Raw genomic sequence first — 22822 nt, forward strand, 5'->3', positions numbered from 1 at the left:
AGAAATATATCTCAATAAAGTGATTTTTTAAAAAGTTCTCACTGATTCTTTTTACTGTCAGTTTCAGTGAGGTTGAGAAGTAATAAAGAGGTTATCTCACTGTTTACCAAACTCTGATTTACAGCACATGAAATATGTCTAATTCTATACTCTGCTAATTAGGAACCTTCTTAAAATTTCAATTCCTAGGCATTAATCTAGAATTAATGAATCAGAATCTTTATGAATAGGGCCTAAAAATCTGCATGTTTTAGTTTCTCAGGTGAGTTAAAATCATTAAAGAAACATATTGCTGGACTCTACTTGGAGTCAACCAGGCTGCAAGGCTCTAGATAAAAGTCTAACAATGTGTTTCACACAGTACAGCTAATCTACCCTATGGAAACACCTTGTCCTTTACCTTCCAAAATTGCTCAAATACCTGATGAGGTGGAGAGGTGCCAATATGCCCTCACAGTAGCTCCAAGTGTACACACATAGTGGGAGAAACATGAGGTAGCACACTTACCTTCTGAGAGTCTTTCCTTCCAGCCTTGGGCTGCTGACGTGAAGAATTCATTGTTAAGTGCTGAGCCATTTAACTTCATCAGACCATCTGGACCAACCTGGGTCGAAGAATAAGCCAAGGAAAGCTTACAAAGTAAGCAAAAGGTATCATGTAGTATTTGGCTTTCTTTTCATTTTAGAAAAGAATGTATGTACATTTAATTTTATAAAAACATGACTATTTCATACCATGCTGCTTATGTAATATGATTTTTAATGTACTATCATTTTGTTCTAAAATATTCCTGTCCTTTTACCTCTCCTCCCTTTTCCCTCTCAACTCCATTCCCCAATGATTAAAAACCTGCTCACAGAACCACACGTAAATAAATACATATGTAACAGTTTTTTTTCTGACGGTGCTTGTTTTAGAAAAGGAGGACCAAGTTATATACACTGCTCTGCATCGTACTTTTTTCACAGGATACACTGTGGAAGTCTCTCTAAGTCAACCGGCACAGTTTTAGCTACTTTATAATGGCTGCATATTACTTCACTGTATGAATATACCTCAATTAATTTACCAGTTCCCAAACAACAGACATATAGTTTCCAATGTTTTCCCATAATGAACAAAGCTACAATGAGCATCCTGGTAGAGATGAATATACTAGTACTTTTATTTCTAAGGGATATCTTCCTAGAACAAAGAATATTTGTGTGTGTGTGTGTGTAACTAGATATTATCAGATTACTTTCCAAAAAAGGCTAAACCAGCAGACATTTCTACCAGCAATATACAAATATACTTTTTCCCCGCCAGAGGTAAACATTAACATGCTATTAAATTTTTGCCTATCTAACAGGTTTGAAACGGGAAACATTTTCTTGACTACTGGAGTGTTTGTGAGTCTTTTCGCACGTTTACTGAAGATTTACACTCGCGATCCTGTAAATTGCCAATTCCTATCATTTTCTCACTTTTTTCTATTAGGCTGCTTATTTTAATATCAATTTGTGAGAATCCTTCACATATCATACACTAATACTTACTGTCACACGTTAAAAATATTTCCCCTAATATATCTCTCCACTGACTAGATTTGTGATTATTTGCCAAAAGGTTTTAAAATTCTTCTTTATATTAGAGATTTTCGATCTCCTTGTCTTGGTTAAAAACTGTAAAATCTTATTTAAGGACAAAAACCACAAGATCTATAAAAAAAAAGAAACTTGGATGGGAAAACTTAATAAAAGCACCATTCTCCCCAAAATTAATATCTTCATTCCTATCAGAATTCGTAAGCATATTTTTCATAAATTGAATGATCTTAAACTTCATATGGAAAAAAATAAATAATAAAAAAATTGGGAAAAGGGAATTGCCTTTCCAACTTTTAAATGTACCAAACCAAGCCACTACAATCAAAACTCCATTACTGGTATTAGAGTGAACAAAGAAATGAGTGGAAGAGGTGAGAGTGCCTATAAGTGCACACCACATATATATGAACAGAATATATAACAAAAATGGTATTTCAAACAGTGAGAAAAAGATGGCTATATATAGTGCTGAAACAACTGCCTATCCATCTAAGAGAAAATAAAGTTGAACCTCACATACAGACAATATGCAGAAAAAACAAATAAAGGTGGATTAAAAAGCTAACTGTAAATTTTAAGTCCAAAACAATTTTCTTTTTTTTTTTTTCCTTTTTGTCTTTTTTACTAACCGGTAACGGGATCACAACCCTCGGTGTCGTGCCCGTACTGGGGACCGGCAACGGGATCGCAACCCTCGGTATTGCGCCCGCACCACGCTCAGCCAGTGAGCGGGAACCGGTCTCCACATGGGATCCGAACCCTCGGCGGGAGCGCCGCCACACTCCCAGGCGGCGTACTCTCCAGTGCGCCACCGGGCCGGCCCCAAAACAATTTTCTGAAGAAAGTTTAGGAACCTATTTGAACATCCTAGGGACTGAGAAACTCTTTCTAACCCACTTTACTTTCCAACCTATCTGGGGCAACATTATCTTCCCCTGGCTCTACAGTAGAAACTGGTAAACTTTCTATAAAGAACTAGACTGTGAATACTTTAGGCATTGTAGGCCATATGGCCTCTGTTGCAACTACTCAACTCTGCTATTGTAGCACAGAGATAGCTATGGACAATATGCAAACTAACAGGAGTGGCTGGATGCCAATAAAACTTTATAAACAAAAACAGGCAGTGGGCTGAAATTGCCCAGTGGGCTGGAGTTGCTGACTGCTGACTCATGCTTTAGAGAGTTGGGACAAGGGTAATAGGCTTCCCTATGAGAACAGTTCATCCAGTCTCCACTTGAATATTCCCGTGATGAACAATTTACTCTACTGCAAGTCAATCCATTCTGCAGTTTAACCCTCCAGATACTGAGTTATTTTAACCCCTAATCTGCTTTCCAGAGAAAGAAAGAAGTTTACCTCTTCCACATGATGGAGCTTCAAACACATCAGAAGAGAAATGTTTTAATCCAACCCTCCCTTATGTTTTTTCTCTGGTCTAAATAATATTTTCTACTGTTCATTGTTGCATAGTCCATACACTGAAGTATCATTTCCAACTTATGTTTTAATCCAACCCTCCCTTATGTTTTTTCTCTGGTCTAAAATAATATTTTCTACTGTTCATTGTTGCATAGTCCATACACTGAAGTATCATTTCCAACTTTTCATCCTAGTGACAACCAGAATTCTTTATAAACACCTCGAATTTCATACAACCGTTCTTATGTATGGAGTATGGAGTTCTGATTAAGTGAAATTCAACTTCACCATCAGCTGTATTTCACTTAATCAGAACTCCATACTCCATACATAAGAACAATATTGCTCAGACTACTATGTGTTCCCACCATATTAATAACTGAAAAAGACTGGCCAAGTAACCTCCTGTTAAGAATACCCCATAGGATTACACTCTATGGGAAGCTGAACCAGATAACCTCTAAGGCTCCTTTTAACTCTAAAATTATACGTGGCAATTCTCTAGACTGAGATAGGATAAAGGCTGTCAATCAAAAAACAGTTCTGAGTAACTGGCATTAGAGTTCCATAAGTAGGCCTTCAGTTAGGTCCTGTACTATTATTCTCAGCCCAATAACACTGCGTCTTAAAAAAAAGACAAAGAGAGAGATCCCCAATGAGGTTCTTTAAAAATCCTGCTGAAATGTCAGTCTCCTAATTTGTTCTAACCAAGAACCGGGCATCCCCAAAGCTATAATTTCTCCAAGAAAAGTTATGATAGGGAAAGCATCACTGGGAAGGACCAGTTTTACTTATTTGTCCCTATTGCTGGATTCTCTGGACAATGGACCCTGACCTGCTTTGACATAGTACTGTGAAATTGGTGTCAATGTAGTTTAGTGAAAAGACAATTTTCAGAATTAGAAAGATTTAGTTTTGACTTTATAGTCAATTAAATATATATTTGTGTAACTTGCTTATTCTGTTAATCTCTTACTGTAAACTAAGGAAAACACCTTCTTATCTTGTTTTATTAAAAAAGGCAGTGGGGGGCAGGAGGACCTATCACATTACTCAGAATGTAGTATGTGTTTGGAAATAATAATAAATTAAAAAAAATTTCAGATATGAATAAAACTTTAGAAAATCATAATGGTCCTCTCACAGAGGAGCAAACAGAAGATGAGAAGGAGGAGTGACTTGCTAGTCACTCTTTCCTCAATGAAATCCTAAGTCTCAGACATTTACCTTACTCCTGATCAAGCTAAACCTCTCTGGTTTTTGTTTTGACTCTTCCCAAACCTTTAGTATTTCTTCTTGCTACTTTTTTTTAAAGTATAGCTTATATTGGGTTTTAAGTTCTTTATTATAAAAAGCAATAAATGTTTCTTTTAGAAAAATTTAATGAAAGAATAAAAATAATGAACATTCTTAATCCTACCATTGTTATTCCATGTTGTGTGTCCTTTCAGATGTATCTATTTATCTGAACCCATGTTTTTGGTTTATTCCTGACATTTCCCACTCCACTGAGGCACTGGCCCACATCTTGCTGATAGTGGACCAAGACAACTCTTCTTCCTGAAACGTATTCTATGTCTCTCTCTNCCAGAGAAAGAAAGAAGTTTACCTCTTCCACATGATGGAGCTTCAAACACATCAGAAGAGAAATGTTTTAATCCAACCCTCCCTTATGTTTTTTCTCTGGTCTAAAATAATATTTTCTACTGTTCATTGTTGCATAGTCCATACACTGAAGTATCATTTCCAACTTTTCATCCTAGTGACAACCAGAATTCTTTATAAACACCTCGAATTTCATACAACCGTTCTTATGTATGGAGTATGGAGTTCTGATTAAGTGAAATTCAACTTCACCATCAGCTGTATTTCACTTAATCAGAACTCCATACTCCATACATAAGAACAATATTGCTCAGACTACTATGTGTTCCCACCATATTAATAACTGAAAAAGACTGGCCAAGTAACCTCCTGTTAAGAATACCCCATAGGATTACACTCTATGGGAAGCTGAACCAGATAACCTCTAAGGCTCCTTTTAACTCTAAAATTATACGTGGCAATTCTCTAGACTGAGATAGGATAAAGGCCGTCAATCAAAAAACAGTTCTGAGTAACTGGCATTAGAGTTCCATAAGTAGGCCTTCAGTTAGGTCCTGTACTATTATTCTCAGCCCAATAACACTGCGTCTTAAAAAAAAGACAAAGAGAGAGATCCCCAATGAGGTTCTTTAAAAATCCTGCTGAAATGTCAGTCTCCTAATTTGTTCTAACCAAGAACCGGGCATCCCCAAAGCTATAATTTCTCCAAGAAAAGTTATGATAGGGAAAGCATCACTGGGAAGGACCAGTTTTACTTATTTGTCCCTATTGCTGGATTCTCTGGACAATGGACCCTGACCTGCTTTGACATAGTACTGTGAAATTGGTGTCAATGTAGTTTAGTGAAAAGACAATTTTCAGAATTAGAAAGATTTAGTTTTGACTTTATAGTCAATTAAATATATATTTGTGTAACTTGCTTATTCTGTTAATCTCTTACTGTAAACTAAGGAAAACACCTTCTTATCTTGTTTTATTAAAAAAGGCAGTGGGGGGCAGGAGGACCTATCACATTACTCAGAATGTAGTATGTGTTTGGAAATAATAATAAATTAAAAAAAATTTCAGATATGAATAAAACTTTAGAAAATCATAATGGTCCTCTCACAGAGGAGCAAACAGAAGATGAGAAGGAGGAGTGACTTGCTAGTCACTCTTTCCTCAATGAAATCCTAAGTCTCAGACATTTACCTTACTCCTGATCAAGCTAAACCTCTCTGGTTTTTGTTTTGACTCTTCCCAAACCTTTAGTATTTCTTCTTGCTACTTTTTTTTAAAGTATAGCTTATATTGGGTTTTAAGTTCTTTATTATAAAAAGCAATAAATGTTTCTTTTAGAAAAATTTAATGAAAGAATAAAAATAATGAACATTCTTAATCCTACCATTGTTATTCCATGTTGTGTGTCCTTCCAGATGTATCTATTTATCTGAACCCATGTTTTTGGTTTATTCCTGACATTTCCCACTCCACTGAGGCACTGGCCCACATCTTGCTGATAGTGGACCAAGACAACTCTTCTTCCTGAAACGTATTCTATGTCTCTCTCTCTTTTTCTTTTTTTTTTTTTCCTTTTTGTCTTTTTTGTGACCAGTAACGGGATCGCAACCCTCAGTGTCGCGCCCGCACCGCGCTCAACCAGTGAGCGGACCGGTCTCTATATGGGATCCGAACCCTCGGCGGGAGCGCGGCCGCACCCCCAAGTGCCGCACTCTACCGAGTGCGCCACTGGGCTGGCCCCTCTCTCTCTTTTTCTTTGCTGGCTGGTACAGCCAAACTGTATTCTATGGATGTCTATGTCCTAATATGATAGCTAGTCAAATTTATTCCATAATCTTGACATTCTGCTAAGAGAGTGGTTTTTATTTTTTATAAGGCTTAAAAGCCCATCTATTAAGACACTTACATAAAAAATATTCTTATTTCTTGTTTAGTACCATTAATACCACTTCTTTACAGGTATACATAAAAAGATTTTTAAAAATCTTAAGGAGTTCTAAAGGTGACATGTGAAAGAAGCCCAGATGGGTTATAAAATTGCCCATGCTTGAAATGACACACCTGTCGATCCACCTCTGGAAGGAGTAAAAGCAGTCGCTGTTGGCAATCTCCAGGAAGGACTGAAAAGGTGTGTTTGTTGATCAGTGCTCGCAGATTTGTATTAACCAGAATGGAGTCTGGAGTTTCAACATCAATGTCAGCACATTTAGTCCTTTTCATTTGCCCTACAAAAATATGGAAAAGAATCATTTGGACCTCCTTCACAGTCCTGTTTCTACCCTGATTATAGCTTGCTGTGCAGTGCAAAAAACCACAGTTGTAAGCACTTAAATATCACACTGTGAAAAAGGGAACACTTAAGGATCTTAGAAATCTCTTCTAATACTAACAAAGAAAATTTTTTTTCATTTATAGAGATTAAATGAATACAATTTATCTTCTCTGCAAAAATATAACAAAGTCTATATAAGAGGATCTTATGCAAGACTAAAACTACATTTTGTGTTTGAGACTAGATTATTTCCCAAAAGAAACTGAAGAAGTTCATGATAAATGATACATACACATACACAGAATATCTAAAAAAAATAGAAAATCCAAATCTACAAATCATATTGACGCCCTTTTCTTCTTCTCATGAGAATTTTTTTCCACTGATTTTAATTTGCGTAGCTAAAAATTTTAACTTGCATAGTTATTGATTGAATAGCTTAGTGGTTTCAGGAAACGTGCCCACAACCAGAAGGTTAGTCTTTCAGAAAACAGAGATGTGAATACCCAAAGAATTCAAATACATACTTATGTTTTATATATATATGTTTTTATATATATATATAAACAAAAGACTAACTTGGAAAAAAAATTGCAAGCCATTACAAAAGGTTACTGTTCTTCACATGAAAAGTACATTTACAAATCAATAAGACAAAGAAAGACAAATACCACCAAGAGAAAAATGAGCAAAGGGAAGTAATGGGCAATTAATTCATAGTCTCCTAACCATAAGAAGATGCTAAGATATTAATAAAGAAATGCAAGTTAAACCACTGAACAAAAATATTTTTTGTCTATTAAAATGGCAAATATTGCAATATAGTGATAGGAATATGCAGGAAAAAAGCAAAAAGCACTTTCAAATACTGCCAGTGGGCTGAAATCAGTATAATCTTACCGAGGAAAATTTAACAAAAAACACCAATGTCAGGTATTCAGATCCCCTTACTGGCCAGCCACCAAAACAAAAAAGAAAATTTAACAACATCTAGCAAAATTTTAATGAGCACAGGACTCCAGGACCCAGAATTCTATATTTAGAATTACTTGCACAAAGCTACATGATCTTTGATGTGGATACTCTCTGGCTCCTGGCTGAAGCACAACCAAAAGTAATACTTCTCCAGAAGAAAGAATTCCCATCTGGTTAGGCCTGCAGGATTCCTACAAATTAAAATCTAGCACTACCTCACAAAAATTATCCAACAAATCAGAAGTTATGTCACTATAACTGGGTCATTAGAAACTAGAAATAACAAATTTAGACCTAGAAGTACTGAACCTATTAGATACATAGAATACCAAATAGCAATGTATAAAATGTTTAAAGAAATATCGAATATAATTCCAAAGATGAGGACAAAACAATCAGGAATGAATAGACAGACTTAAAAAAAAAAAAAAAGGAACTTGGGCCGTCCCGGTGGCGCCCTGGAGAGTGCGCCGCTTGGGAGCGCGGCGGCGCTCCTGCCGAGGGTTCGGATCCCATGTGGAGACCAGTTCCCGCTCACTGGCTGAGCGTGGTGCAGATGGAGCGCGGCGGCGCTCCTGCCGAGGGTTCGGATCCCATGTGGAGACCAGTTCCCGCTCACTCGCTGAGCGTGGTGCAGATGCAACACCAAGGGTTGCGATCCCGTTGCCGGTCAGTAAAAAAGACAAAAAGGGGAAAAAAAAAAAAAAGGAACTTGTAGAAATATAGAATAAAAATTGTTTAAATCAGGTACTATGGATGAATTGGATTAAACAGCAGTTTAACAGTGTTAAAGAGGGAGCTATAATCTAGAATATATAGCCAAATAATTTATCGAATGTTAGAGAAAGAGATCAGATAAAATATTATGAGAGGTTTGGCAAAAACATGACAGAATGAGAAGGTCTAACATATGCTTGAGTAGAGACCAAGAAAGAGAAAATTTGAAAAAATAGAAAAAAGGCAATATTGAATGAATTGACAGTTGTAGATTTACAATAACTAATGAAAACTACAAATCTAAAGACCTAGAAGCATAACATATTCCAAGTAAAAAAAAAAATTCAAGCTGAGACCCAGCTTAGTAAAAGTGTTTATCAAAGACAAAGAAATTAGCTTGAAGGCATCCACAAGGGGAAGATTTCATAAAAAGCAACAACAGAAGGGCAGTAAAATTCTTAACAAAGGAATTTAGAACAAAGTAGATAATATCTATAAAATGTTGAAAGAAAATAGCCATCAACCTACAATGGTATGTCCACCAGACTATCCTTCAAGAATGAACATGAAACAAAGACATTTATAAAGATAAGTAACAACTGAGGGCATTTAATACCAAGAAACTTGCTCTAAACAAAGTTCTTAAAAAATTGTACTTAAGAAGGAAAATCTTACAAAAGTAACAGTAACAGCAGCAGCAAACACTTATATAGGACTTTCTAAGTACCAGGCACGATTCTAAGCATTTACATATATTAACTCATTTTCACACAACCCTATGAAGTAGGTAACTATTATTACCCCATTTCACAGATGAAGACAGTGAGGCCCAGATATGGTAATTTACCCAAATTACACTATCAAGTTACAGAACAGGAATTTGAACCCAAACATTGTGGCTTCAGAATCTGTTGTTTATCACTACGTAGGTATAGATATCATACAGTCCTATGATCTCTGACCAGAGGTATTTAAAAGTTCCTAACAAAAACATAAACAAAAATCCCTATATATTTGGAAATTAACAACAACAACAACAAACTTCAAAATAACTCCTGGGATAAAGAAGAAATTACAATAAAAACTTTAAAATCTTTTCAAACTGAATAATAAAAATAGTACCTGAGAGGTAAAGGTAAGTATCCAAAAATATCTGAATACTACCAAAAGATATAAAATGAAAAGTAAAGCTTTCTGTATTCAAACTCTAGTCTTCCTGCCAAAAAAGACATTTTAAATTAAAAAAAAAATGAAATCATACTATACACACTAACCATATTTTGTTTTTAATTTCACTGAATACGTTGATTATCTTTCAAATTATCACCTACAAATCTAACATCTTTCTTTTAGAAAAGCTGCATAGTATTCCATCATATATACCGCGATTAATTTAACTGGACTGCCACTGATGATCATGTAGGTGGCTACCAGTTTTCTGTCAGTATAAACAATGCTGCAAAGCCTCTATAGACCAGAAAGCAACAGCCCAGTTTCCCTTTCCCATATAACTCATGGAATTGACGTGCCAGTGTTATTTGAATAATTTTCACCATTTTTGCATTCATTGTACCTTCACATCTGAATCAGACAAGTCAAAATTTTAATTTAACTCTTACATGAGACTGAGAAGCAGTTGTAAATTATTCTCTAGTATTGATCAAACTGCACCCTAAAGATACTTTTATGTGCCACAGACAAGGTGGCTAATTTAAGTCCTCTAATTTTTGCAAAATTGAGCCTACTTATTTTCACTTTAGGTTGCCTTAATGTTATATTTCAAAGATGAGCTACATTTATTCTGACTGAATCTTGGGTATGATATACTATCAATTTTATTAAAGTTAAATTATACCAGTTAGCTGAAAATGTTTCATGTAAATTATCTAATTTAGTATTATCATTTATGTTTTACAGAAAATGAACTTCTTCCATGTATTTTGAAAATATTCACTGCACCTATGTTGTCAGTATTCCCACACTATTTCCCTTAATGCCCCATTTGTATGAAAGAAAATGAACTTTCACCCCCGTACTGCCCAGCCACTAAAAAACAAAAAATAAAAAACTTTCACATACTTCTCAGCCATTAAGTCAAACTTAAATACACCTTGCCTTCTTTTTTTGATGGTTAATTTTTCCTAGTTTTCCATATACATTAGAAATTCTCAGTCCATACTTCTCAATTTTGTGCCTCCACATTTTTATTGCAATTGAATGAAAATACTAAAATTGTGATTTTAACTGAATTTAAGTAGAATATAGACTCCATAAGGAAGGAACTTTGTTCTATTCATCCTTGTATCCCTAGGACTCTAAACCTGTGTTTGGCATTTTAGTATACTTTCTTTTAGTATTTGTTAAATAAAAGAATATTTTTAATACTTAGCACTGAAATTGATAAGCAAAGGGAATATTCAGTTTAAATATGGCAGATATTGCCTTTAAGAAAAATGTATCAATTTCGAATCCCACCTAGAATCAAACCAGGTTTTTATGAAGCATTTGTCTGAAAATATTAATTCTATTCTCACACTTAATAGTTTGAATGGGTCTGGAATATGTAAATGAACATAGAATAAAATTTTCCTCAGAATATGTCAGCAAGCTGCATTGTCTTTTAGCTTCCATGTTGCTGCTGAGATGCCTGAAATCCCAATTCTTGAATCTTTGTATGTGAAGTATTTTTTTCTTTCTAGAGCCTTTTGGAACCTTCTCATTATTCAAAAGAATGTGCTTTGGCATATTATTTATGCCAAACATTTATTCATGTTTCTTGACATCTACTATGTACTTTCAATCTGAAATCCTGTGGCTTTCAATTCTAAGAAACGCTCTTATATTGCTTCTCTTATCATTTACTATCCTTTCAACTTCTGTGCTTCCTTTCTGACAGTCTTACTATTTATGACATTGGACAACCTGAACAGGTGTCCCAATTTTCTTATCTTTTTTCTCCTATTGAACCTCTCTTTTTCTCTTTCACATATTTTCCAGGAAATTTCTTCAAGTATATCTTTCAATATTTCCAAAATAATTTTTAATTTCAGCTACCATATTTATTTAATATACAGGAACTCTTTATTTTCTTATTTATTTCTGAGGATACCGTAATTTTTAAAGTTACTTGTTTTAAATGTTCTCCTTCCTGGAGTCTGTTTCCTCTGAGTTTCTATACTTCACATTCTGTCTCCCATGATGGAAGTTTTCTTCAAAGGTGATCCTAGTAATCAAAATTAAAAGAGAAGCACTAAAAAGCTAACTGGAAATTTTGGGTGCATGGGTGGGTCTTGTAGACTGGTGGGCTTCATTGAAGTGTTATCAAGATGACCTCTCTTTAGTTGGGAACCTATAAATTTGCCTGAAGATTTTGTTCTGAGATTTTGCTGAGGCTATTTAATTTCTTTAGGTACCAATTCACCAATCTCCTGCTGGAGCACGGTGAGAGAAGAAAAGAAGCAATAGTGGTAGAAATATGCCTCCCTACTAGCATTCTGGAAGCCAAGCAGGAGAATCAATATTCCATATTTATATTTCCTAGCTGCTCATCATCTGCCCTCAGCTATGTGTGGTGTCCCTGAATTTGGAGTTTCTTTGGTTCCATTTCACCTCCTATCTCCTACTGAGGTGAGGCGTCAAACTGCTTCTTATTAACTTTCAAACAAGGTCCACCTTTTCAACACAATACTTTGCCCTTCTCTGCTGTGACATAGCATATCTCCAATTCTTGAGTTTTTCTGGTGTTCTGCAGCCTTCGCTGGCCTGCTTATTACTGGCAACTGCTCTTTGGCTCATTAAAAATGTCCATCCAGTTCTCATCTTTCAAAATTTCTTGACATCACCTACCTATCTGTGGTCCCCCCCGTTTTCGTCATCTATGTAAATTTAATCTTTTATATTCACATATTCTCTTTTTAGTGAGATTTCAGAGGGAGCGGGAAAGAAAGGTTCAGTTTTCCATATTCAATGATGAGCCTGTCCATCCAGTTCTCATCTTTCAAAATTTCTTGACATCACCTACCTATCTGTGGTCCCCCCGTTTTCGTCATCTATGTAAATTTAATCTTTTATATTCACATATTCTCTTTTTAGTGAGATTTCAGAAGGAGCGGGAAAGAAAGGTTCAGTTTTCCATATTCAATGATGAGCCCCCCTTTCTTTCTATACACAGAAATAAGACATAAATAATGCTGGACAAAGCAACCTTTTGGCAGAAAGAAATAAACCACAAGATGGCTGAAAACAAATCTTTCTCTGAAATAAAATTTGATAAGAGGAGGAAAGTGAGAACATGAAGACAGTCAAGAGCTCAAAGGTGAACAGTGCATAACAAACAAGGGAAAAAGACAATCAATTCTGTCCACATTTCTTTTCATGTCTTAAAAGTAATTATGTGAACAACAACAAAAAGAAATTATGTCTAATCTTTGCTATATAATTCAAATCATGCCTTAAAACTAAGCCAAATAGCTGATGAATTTCAAACACATAGCTGACAAATCATGGCAATGAAAACTAAAGTCTTTGTAAGCTAACTTACTTGTGTGGAGTCTCTCAGCCCTCTGGAATGACTTCTTCCCCAAGCCTAGCAAAGAATTTTCCACTTTAACTGAGGAAGAAAAGCTGGAGTTTGAGTTCTGGGGGCTGCTTGACTGTCCATCAGATTGCTTTCCTTCCCATATTACTAGGGGAAAAAAATATGTAAAGACTAGTAGCACTGAGGTTATAGACAAAAATCAATTAATCAAATAATCATTTAATGCTAAGTAAACAGTTATGTATGAGGCAATGTGACCCCGTTAATGTGTTTTGAATGTGAAAATTAAAGCAAAAAAGTAAAATAAAAATCTTCCTGGAAGGAAGAAAGGTGATAATTTTTTGTTTCTGGTGATTATTTTCCTTTCTAACAAAAACGAAAAGTTCTGAAAGACAAATTCTGTATCCAGACCAATTTAGATGAAATAAAAATAAAACAAGCAACAACAACAAAAAACCCAAAGGCCTTGTAGACATGTCCAATGGAAACTCAAAGGTAACACATATTCTTAGGAAAACTTCTTATTTTTAAAGGAGAGAACTGGTAAAGAGCTCTTGGAAGCATCAGATTTATGAGATTACTAACTAGAGGCTTCCAAATATTATTAGGTTAGACATCTTGGAAGTTAGTCACTGATTTCCTTCTTACATACAAACCCCATTGATGAATTTTTTTAATAACTGCATGATCATTTTGCATTAAAAATTTCCCATTTATCCTGAGAGGATATATACTGATGATATGGCCATACAAGGATTATGTAAATAAATATAGCAACTTAAAAATAAATGATGTATTACACAAATTTGGAAATCCAACACAAAAATACTGGGAAAAAGAAACTTCCATTAAAAAAATGCCCAAACTGCCTACCAGGTTTGGCAGGTACAGAGTCACTGGCTGCTTTGACAGTTTTCAGAGAGAGATGTTGGCTGGAGGAGATGGACATGCTTGGCCTGCATTGCTGCTGCTGCTGCTTCTTCTGCTGTTGCTGCTTTAGAGCCTATAAAAAGAAAACTGACTATAAGAAACAAATCAATTTTTAGTAATAATAAAAGCAACTGACTTCTTTTTAAGTGGTGAGAAGCATGTTGATGATTCAATCTCTTTGGAATCTATCAAAGCCAACAAAAACCTAAATTATACCACCTAAACACAAGGCCTAAATGATTCTTAGAGTTTGGATATCTTTTGTCAGTATTACTCCTTTATATAAATGTAAGAAATTGTCATAAACATTTGTTAGAACTGAAATATCACCAGTAAGCCAAGGGCTTCCCAATCTTGTAACCACTGAACTGTATGTTTCAATCATTTCTGGAAACAGAATTCTAAGCGCTGTACCAAGAAGAGCCCTATTTGCATCAACCCTATGTAGAAATGTAAATAGCTTATGCATGCTTCAGAGGTGCTACATTTGAACAAAAGGTTGTAAATAACTACATGAGTTACCTTGAGTAAGAGCAATGAGGTCTGCCCCATTACCAAATCTCAGCAACTTGAAGCAATGCAGTAAACAGAAGGAAAGAAAGACTAGACAATACTGGTTCTAAGAACAGTGTGGTTTCTTCTGGCTACTTCAGAATATTTTTATTTCTATGAGGTTCTTAATTTATAGAATACACTTGGCAATATTCTATTTAAAATAAACAGGAAAACTAAGAAATTTCCAAATTTTAATCACAGAAATATATGAAGCTAATTTTTTTATTCAAGGTTTTAGAGAGAGAGAGAGAAAGAAAGAAACCAAGAAAGTAATTTCAGGAAAAAATGGAAAATTTATGACTTTGGTAAGTTGCCAGTTTCAAGCTTTAACCTTCAAGACCATCATGCAGAAAAGTGTGAAATAATTCTGGTTTTCTGTTCCCTTTTCCCAATATAGCATTCTCCTGCTTAACATTCACACATTATCTCTGGCTATGCTATGGACACAGTGGCAACGTCTGATCTCCCTGCTCTAAGCTGCCAATGGAGAACAATAACTGAGAGGGTTGGATGTCTGGCTTAGATTCATGTACATTTATAATAGGTGAGGCAGAAGCATGCTGTGTAAAAAATGGCAGTGTTGGGCTGAGCCTGTGGTGCACTCGGGAGGGTGCAGCGCTGGGAGCGTGGCAGCACTCCCGCCGCGGGTTCGGATCCTACATAGGGATGACCCTTGCGCTCACAGCGCTCACTGGCTGAGTGCGGTGCGGCCAGTCTCAAAAAGGACAAAAAAAAAAAAAAGAAAAAGAAAAAGGCAGTGTTGTCTGACCATTGATTATGGCTTAGTCTCATTCTTTGCAATCAGCCACCAGTATTCATTCATCCCTTGCTACTCACTACCCATAACATTCCAGGTTAATGCAAAATTTAATAGAACCACTTGATCCCACTTATTTCAGCTATGATCATGTACATTCAGACACACGACAGAAGCAGAATAATTTACAGACTCTCTGATCAAGAATTGTACACGGGTTCCCTTCCCTCAGTAGTTTACAAACCCTATTTCTAATTCTATTTTAAAATTAATAAACAAACAACAAAACAACCCTCATTTGTGGTAAAAGATAACTAATATCTAAGAAACTTTTCTCACCCAATACTATGAAAAACATACACTGGAGGCAAGGACCTACTTTACATACCAACAATCTAATATTCCATACGGATATTCCCTAATGAAAATACAATATTTGACTGTTAGGATTACAGGAGTATACTACAGCAGTAGTATAAGTGTCATGAATGAGTTAACAAGGTTTGAGAAAACGCTTGCTTTTACCCTGTGGAAAACAAGCATCTTATACTTCTTAAAATCTTCCAGAGAACTTACAAAAATATAAGTGCTACAGAATACCCAGGGAGGCAGTAATTAAACTTATAGAATTTATGGGTATCTTTTAATAAAAGCACTTTTGGTTTAAACAATTTAAAACCTACGTAATTAAAAATTTTTACTAATTTTAGTTATACAAGTGATACATGAATACATTTTTACCATTTAATTCAAACACAAAGCTAAACTACAATTCTCAGATGCAACAAGTCACCAATTTATATTTCCTATTTGAACTTTTTTAACACATATATATGTGTGTGTTTCTGTGTACATACATATTCATAACTCTATTAAAAATATAACATTGTTTTGTGAGTGTGTGTGTGCATATTAGGCTATCTGCAAGTTCTTGCTATTACAAACTTAAATGCAAATATTTTTCTGTGTGTTTGTGTATGTATTTTTCTAACATAAGTTCCAAAATGTTCAACTGCTTAATCACGGGATATGGGCATTTAAAATTTTAACAGATACTACAAAATTTTTCTCCAAAGTGGCTATAATAATCTATATTCTACCAGCAAATGAGTAACCATTTTCCCACTCACTTGCTAATGCTTTTTATAATTAAGCTCTTTATACCAAAATTTCAGGATAAAAGCAACATTATTTTAATATTTTCTTAAATATTTTCTCCAAAGTGGCTATAATAATCTATATTCTACCAGCAAATGAGTAACCATTTTCCCACACACTTGCTAATGCTTTTTATAATTAAGCTCTTTATACCAAAATTTCAGGATAAAAGCAACATTATTTTAATATTTTCTTAAATACTATTGAGTTTATATTTATTGGTGATTTGCATTTCAAAAAAAATCCAAAGCTAGTTCTTTGAAAAGCCCAACAAAATAGAAAAACCTTTGGCAAGTAGTACTAGGAAAAAGATACATTATAAATGAACAATACTGAGGAACAAAAAGGAGATATAAAAGAATACTCTATACAACTTTATACCAATATTTGAAAAAAATTGGTGAAACAGACCATTTTCTAAAAAAAAATTTCCAAAATTGGCTCAAAAAGCATAAAACCAAGAGACATAATAGATAAAACTGTAATGGTAGGAAAATGATTTGAAAAGGCGTTATTACTAAACTTTCAAGGAAAAGATAATTTCTACAGTTTTGTTCCAAAGTTCAGAAAAATAGAGAGCTAGACAACTTATTTTATGATGCTAGAATAATGAGGATTTAAAAATTACATAAGGATACAGTACAAGAAAACTGCAAAATTCAAACTAAAATCTTAACCAAAAAATTCAGTAACATATTTAAAAAATATGTAACAAACATGTAGTTTCTTCCAGAGAGTTAAGTATAGCATAACATCAGAAAATCTAGCTGTGTAATTCTGTACAAGATTAAGAGAGAAAAGTCTTCCTGATCACTTCAATAAATCCCAAAGAAAACAAGACTAAAAAATTCAACACTTATTCATGATTAAAACATAAAATATACAAAAAACTTCTTAGTAAATTAGGAATAAATCAGGAACCTTGAAAATGTGATAAAGAGTATCTACCAAAAACCTGTAACAGGTATTATACACAGAGGTGGATAAATTACTAAAACCGAACTGGGATACTGTATGAGATCTCCTCTTAAAAAGGCCTAATGTAAAAGCTTTTGAGAAATTTTCAATGACTGCCAAAGTCATGAATTTTTAATGTGGGAAACTGTAATTCTGATAAACACAGACTAGCAAGGCTTACCTGCTTTAGTGCCTTCTTGCTGTGCTTCTGTGATGGAGAAATGACTTTACCTGCTGGAATGGTAGGTGATGGGCAGCCTGACTGGGGAGAGGATGGCTGTGACAACCTAGATGATACTAGAGGAAAAAAAAGTAACAGTGAAAATTTTTGTTAGCAGAGTTGATAACAAGCACCATTCCTTCTCCAATCACATCCGGCTACCTGTATTAAGAACCGTGATCAATCACTTTTGGGAAAGATCTTCTTTTTGGAGTTCTGAGGTAAACAGCCTAGCCTCCCTTTTCAGTTTATTTCCTCAGGCAGCTCTAGTGAAGGATGTAGAATGGAGAAGGGATGGGTGTTAGTATTCATTACCTTTCATTCTTCAATTTTTCAATAGAATTGATAGAAGCAGCAGGAAGTAGAATATAAACCATGAGTCATCAAATTAGAGACCTTTGGACAGTGTCTACGTTCTTAAGGCAAATCGAATGACAACATGTCATGGTGGAAGAGCCCTGGATTGACAGTTTAAAATGAAGGCAATAAGGCCATTCCACCTCAAAAACTCTACCACAGTTATTTAATCCTTACATTCCTTCATCTCTTAAATCAATAGACTTAGGTTTCCCAATGTGACAAGGCATTTTAAGATTTCTCTAATGGAAGCAATGTAGGTTTGCACAGGATGTAACCACTCTACTTCATCACTAGCTGTTTCATATAGCCTTTCAGAGCTTAGTCAAACCTGAGTCTCATGTGAATGAGGGTTCATCCTGCAAGAGCCTATATACCTCTGACAATAAATAGCAAGTACATTTTTATGTTCTATAAAGTTGACAGTGTGTGGGTATTGTTTAGATAAAGAACAACACTGAAACTGTTAATTCAGACTTATTTATTTAAAAAAAGAAAAGAAATTATAACCACTACTGCTAGTCATGACTTGAAAAATGCATGTTACTAATGTCTTCCTCTTTTCATAGTAATTGGACTGAAAAGGGCTGGAGAGCAAAGTAGCATCCATGGTAAGGCCAATAAGCTTTAAGATACCATCTAAAGTATGTACTGGTAGGGTAGCCACCTGACATGAAAATGTGGAAGAACAGCTAATTGAAATAGGCAAGTTTTGAAATATGGCATTTCAAGTTACTCTTAGATGTCTAAGAAAGGAATACACAGTAGTTATAAAGAAGATAAGAGCAGGTAATATTAAGATGATGACTTATTTATCATACGTAGCTTTAGCTCTGTATCCCTTTATGAAAAGGATCACATATGGGAAAGAACTAACATACAATAACCTTGATATTTTTGAAATATGGCATTTCAAGTTACTCTTAGATGTCTAAGAAAGGAATACACAGTAGTTATATTTAAAGAAGATAAGAGCAGGTAATATTAAGATGATGACTTATTTATCATACGTAGCTTTAGCTCTGTATCCCAACCTTTATGAAAAGGATCACATATGGGAAAGAACTAACATATTAAAAAAAAAATTATTCACTGTAATACATAATACAAAAATGGAATAGGATAATTTTTGAGATAGTTGGGTAGGAAAAGGAAACTATATCCCCAGTGCACTTTGATGTTGACCAACTTATTTAAAATAACAGCTTTATTGAATATAATTTACATACCATACAATTCACCTATGTAAAGAATAAAATTCAATAGCCTTTAGTATATACACAAAGTTCTGCAACCATCACCACAATCAATTTTCACCCCCCCCAAAAAAAACGCCATACCTCTTAGCTGTCATTCCTCCTTCCCTTCACCTATGTATGTCCCCACTCCTAGGGCACCACTAATCTACTTTCTGTCACTATGCATTTACCTATTCTGGACATTTCATATAATGGAATTATAAAATATGTGCTCTTTTGTGACCAGCTTTTTTCACTTAGCATAATGTTCTAAAGTTCATTCATGTAAAGACATATAAATACTTCATTCCTTTTTACTGTGAAACAGTATTCCATAGTGTACATATGCCACATTTTATTCGTTCATCAGCTGACAAGCACTTGAATTGCTTCCACTTTTTGGCTATTAAGAACAATGTTATGAAGAACAGTTGTAAGCAGGTTTTTGTGTGTATGTGTTTTCCATTCCCTTGGGTTCATTCCTAGGAGTGAAATTTCTGGGTCTTACAGTAACTCTGTTTAACTTTTTGAGGAACTGTCAAACTGTTTTCCAAAACAGCTAAACTATTTTTGCACTTCCACTAGGAATGTACAAAGGTTGCACTTTTTCTATACTCTTGCCAACACTTGTTACTGTCTGTCTTTTTGATTTGGTCCATGTTTCTAAAGGGACACAATGAAAATAAAAGCTAAAACTATTAGTATTTAACTATGTTTATTTTCTTTTTAATGTCTTGCAGAAATCTGAGAATATACATTTCCTCACTTGCCCCAAATAATGACTGATTATAAAAAGGAAACAAATAAACTGAAATAATTCCATTAGAAAGTATAAAAATTCTACTTTGTAACCTGGAAAAGAGACAATAAAGTTATCTGTAACTGCCAGGGCAAACTGCTTGGAATGTATCCCCTTAAGGCAAAAGCCCTTTCTAACAAATGAAACCACAAGCATATCACTACACAAATGAAATACATTTTGAAAATTAGAGGACCCCCCAGTGATGAGCATATCCCTGATGACTGGTCTCAACAGCTATGAAACTTAAACATTCTTCTGCAAACAGCAAACAAGATTTAAAACACAAAGATTTAAACACATGTCAAGAAACTTATCCTTCATAATTCCTTTTAGTAGCTACCATAACTACCTTCAAAGGCAACAGCAGTAACCAAGTATCTTCTATGTGCCAAACATTGTACTAGGTTCATTTTAACAGGAATTCATCCAAATCTCATAACTACTCTCTAAGGTATGTACAGGTTCTCTTTCTACCCCACCCAAATTTCTTAAATTCTACTTCCAGAGGTAACTAAATAACAGTAGTCTGGCATCCTTATGGTGATTTTCTATGCAAATAAAAATATGAAAATATTTTTAAGAACATATATTTACACGTAAATAATCTCAAAGGTAAATATTCATCTGCGTATTATGGTAGTATTATCTAAATTTTACATATCAGGAAATTCAATTAGATGCAATTAGATGGTTAAAGGACACACAACTAGTAAGGTGCAGAGCCAAGATTCAAATATATTTACACATAAATAATCTCCAAGGTAAATATTCATCTGCGTATTATGATAGTATTATCTAAATTTTACATATCAGGAAATTCAACTAGATGGCCAAAGGACACACAACTAGTAAGGCGCAGAGCCAAGATTCAAACCTTATTTTCAGAATAATGAATGGGTACCTGCATGGTCTGATAATGCTGGTCACCAAAAACATATGTCCACAATCTAATCCCCCAAAACTGTGAATGTTACTTTATTTAGAAAAAGGGTTTTGGCAGATATAATTAAGTTAAGAATCTTGGGATGAAAAGATCATTCTGGATTATCTAGGTTGATCTTAAATCGAACAACAAGTGTCAGTTTATAAGAGACACAGAAGAGAAGGAAATGTGAAGATAGAGGCAGAGAATGGAGTAGTACAGCCACAAAGCAAGTTAGTCAGCAAGCACCAGAAGCTGGAAAAAGCAAGGACCAGATTTCTCCCCTAACGCCTATGTAGGAAAAGTGGCCCTGCTGACATCTTACTTTCAGACTTCTGGCATCCAGAACTGTGAGAGAATAAATTTCTATTGTTTTAAGCCATCTATCTTGTGGTAATTTGCAGCCTCAGGAAAAAGTACCTAAAACTCATGAGGTTTTTTTTTTTTTTTTAAGTATTGTCAATTAAGTATTTATATATTTGAAATATTTAAATCAAAAACAATTATTAAAGATCTGACACTTGAATTATTCCATTTTGAGACACTGGGAGCTCCTTCAATTTATAAACTGTCTTTGGGACATGGCTCTAGCAGTATTTGACTGCTTCCCTGTTATCCGACAGAAAGAAGTCCTAGGTAAATCTTGCATAGTTTTTTGCTCAGACCTGGATCAGCCACTTCTCTAAGAAGACTTGATGTCATTTAATTGGAAATAGTATTAAAAGACCACACTCTGCATACTAGGGGTGCTCACTGCTACTGGGTTACCACTGTTCTAGGATTTTTCAGCTGTTGGAACAAGAAAACAAGTCTTTTAGAAAGAGAAAACGAAATTCACACTGAGATACCAAATTTGAATTTAAAGTTTTGGGGCTGTCACTTAACTTTTCTGATTTTATATTTCTATCCTGTTTCTTCGCCCCTGATAAACCTGGTTCCTAATAACATTAACATAATTAATTTGCTCTCTCTCTCTATATATAAAATTTCAAAGAAGCCAATACCAATACTGTAATTACTAAAAATAAGACTACTGAATGCAGTTTAAGATTTCTTTGTGTCTGGTCTCCCACACCTAAGATACCTCCCACAGTAACTTACCTATGTCATTATCTATGTCATTACACTACAGTAACTTATCTATGTCATTATCTATGTCATTATGCTACAAATTTGATGCATATTTCAGTTTGCTTTAAATTTCATATTTCTGGCAAGTACATTTTAAAAACTTGTTTTAATTGTGTAAAGCTATAAAAACAAGTGACTTTCATATAAGTCTAGCTCCCTTCCCTGACTAAATCACTATACCTCTAAGCCATTACACCTCTCTACCCCCGCTGGAAATCATTTTTGTTGGTTTTTTGTTTATCCCTCCATTGTTCTTTCATTCGTATTTTTGTTTTTTGGTGAAAATATAGCATATATATTTTAATACCTTAATTCATTTCTTTAAACAAAAAAATCCTATACTATTAACTATCCAGCATTTGATTTTTTTTCACTTATATACCCTGAAGAATACCATAGAACAGAATACAGAGCTCTTCCTCATTCTTTTCAATAGCTGCATAAAACTTCACTGTGTAGATGTACCATATTTCTTCCACCAGACTTTGTTGACAGATATTTGGGTTCTTTCTGGTCTTTTGCCATTATTACTGCAATGTCTTTACCAGTGATTCCTAAGGTATCGTACCCAGAACAGCACCATCACTATCTAAAAGTCTATTAGAAATGCAAATTATGGGGCCGAGCCCGTGGTGCACTCGGGAGAGTGTGGTGCTGGGAGCGCAGCAGCGCTCCCG

At 34.7% G+C, this 22822-nt stretch overlaps 1 protein-coding gene across 1 annotated transcript in view; it reads right to left on the minus strand.

Annotated features, from left to right (window-relative positions):
• Positions 1 to 22822, minus strand: part of ASXL2 (additional sex combs like transcriptional regulator 2) — a 149379-nt gene that overhangs the window by 12613 nt on the left and 113944 nt on the right. Inside the window, exons 6-10 of the mRNA XM_008577069.1 lie at positions 17657 to 17772; positions 13992 to 14121; positions 13122 to 13265; positions 6679 to 6842; positions 509 to 605 (exon numbers count right to left, since the gene is read on the minus strand). Coding sequence (XP_008575291.1) covers positions 509 to 605; positions 6679 to 6842; positions 13122 to 13265; positions 13992 to 14121; positions 17657 to 17772 — 651 coding nt within the window. The remainder of the gene's footprint in view (positions 1 to 508; positions 606 to 6678; positions 6843 to 13121; positions 13266 to 13991; positions 14122 to 17656; positions 17773 to 22822) is intronic.

This window comes from Galeopterus variegatus, unplaced genomic scaffold (assembly GCF_000696425.1).
Source record: "Galeopterus variegatus unplaced genomic scaffold, G_variegatus-3.0.2 Scaffold1447, whole genome shotgun sequence".
NCBI classification, from domain to species: domain Eukaryota; kingdom Metazoa; phylum Chordata; class Mammalia; order Dermoptera; family Cynocephalidae; genus Galeopterus; species Galeopterus variegatus.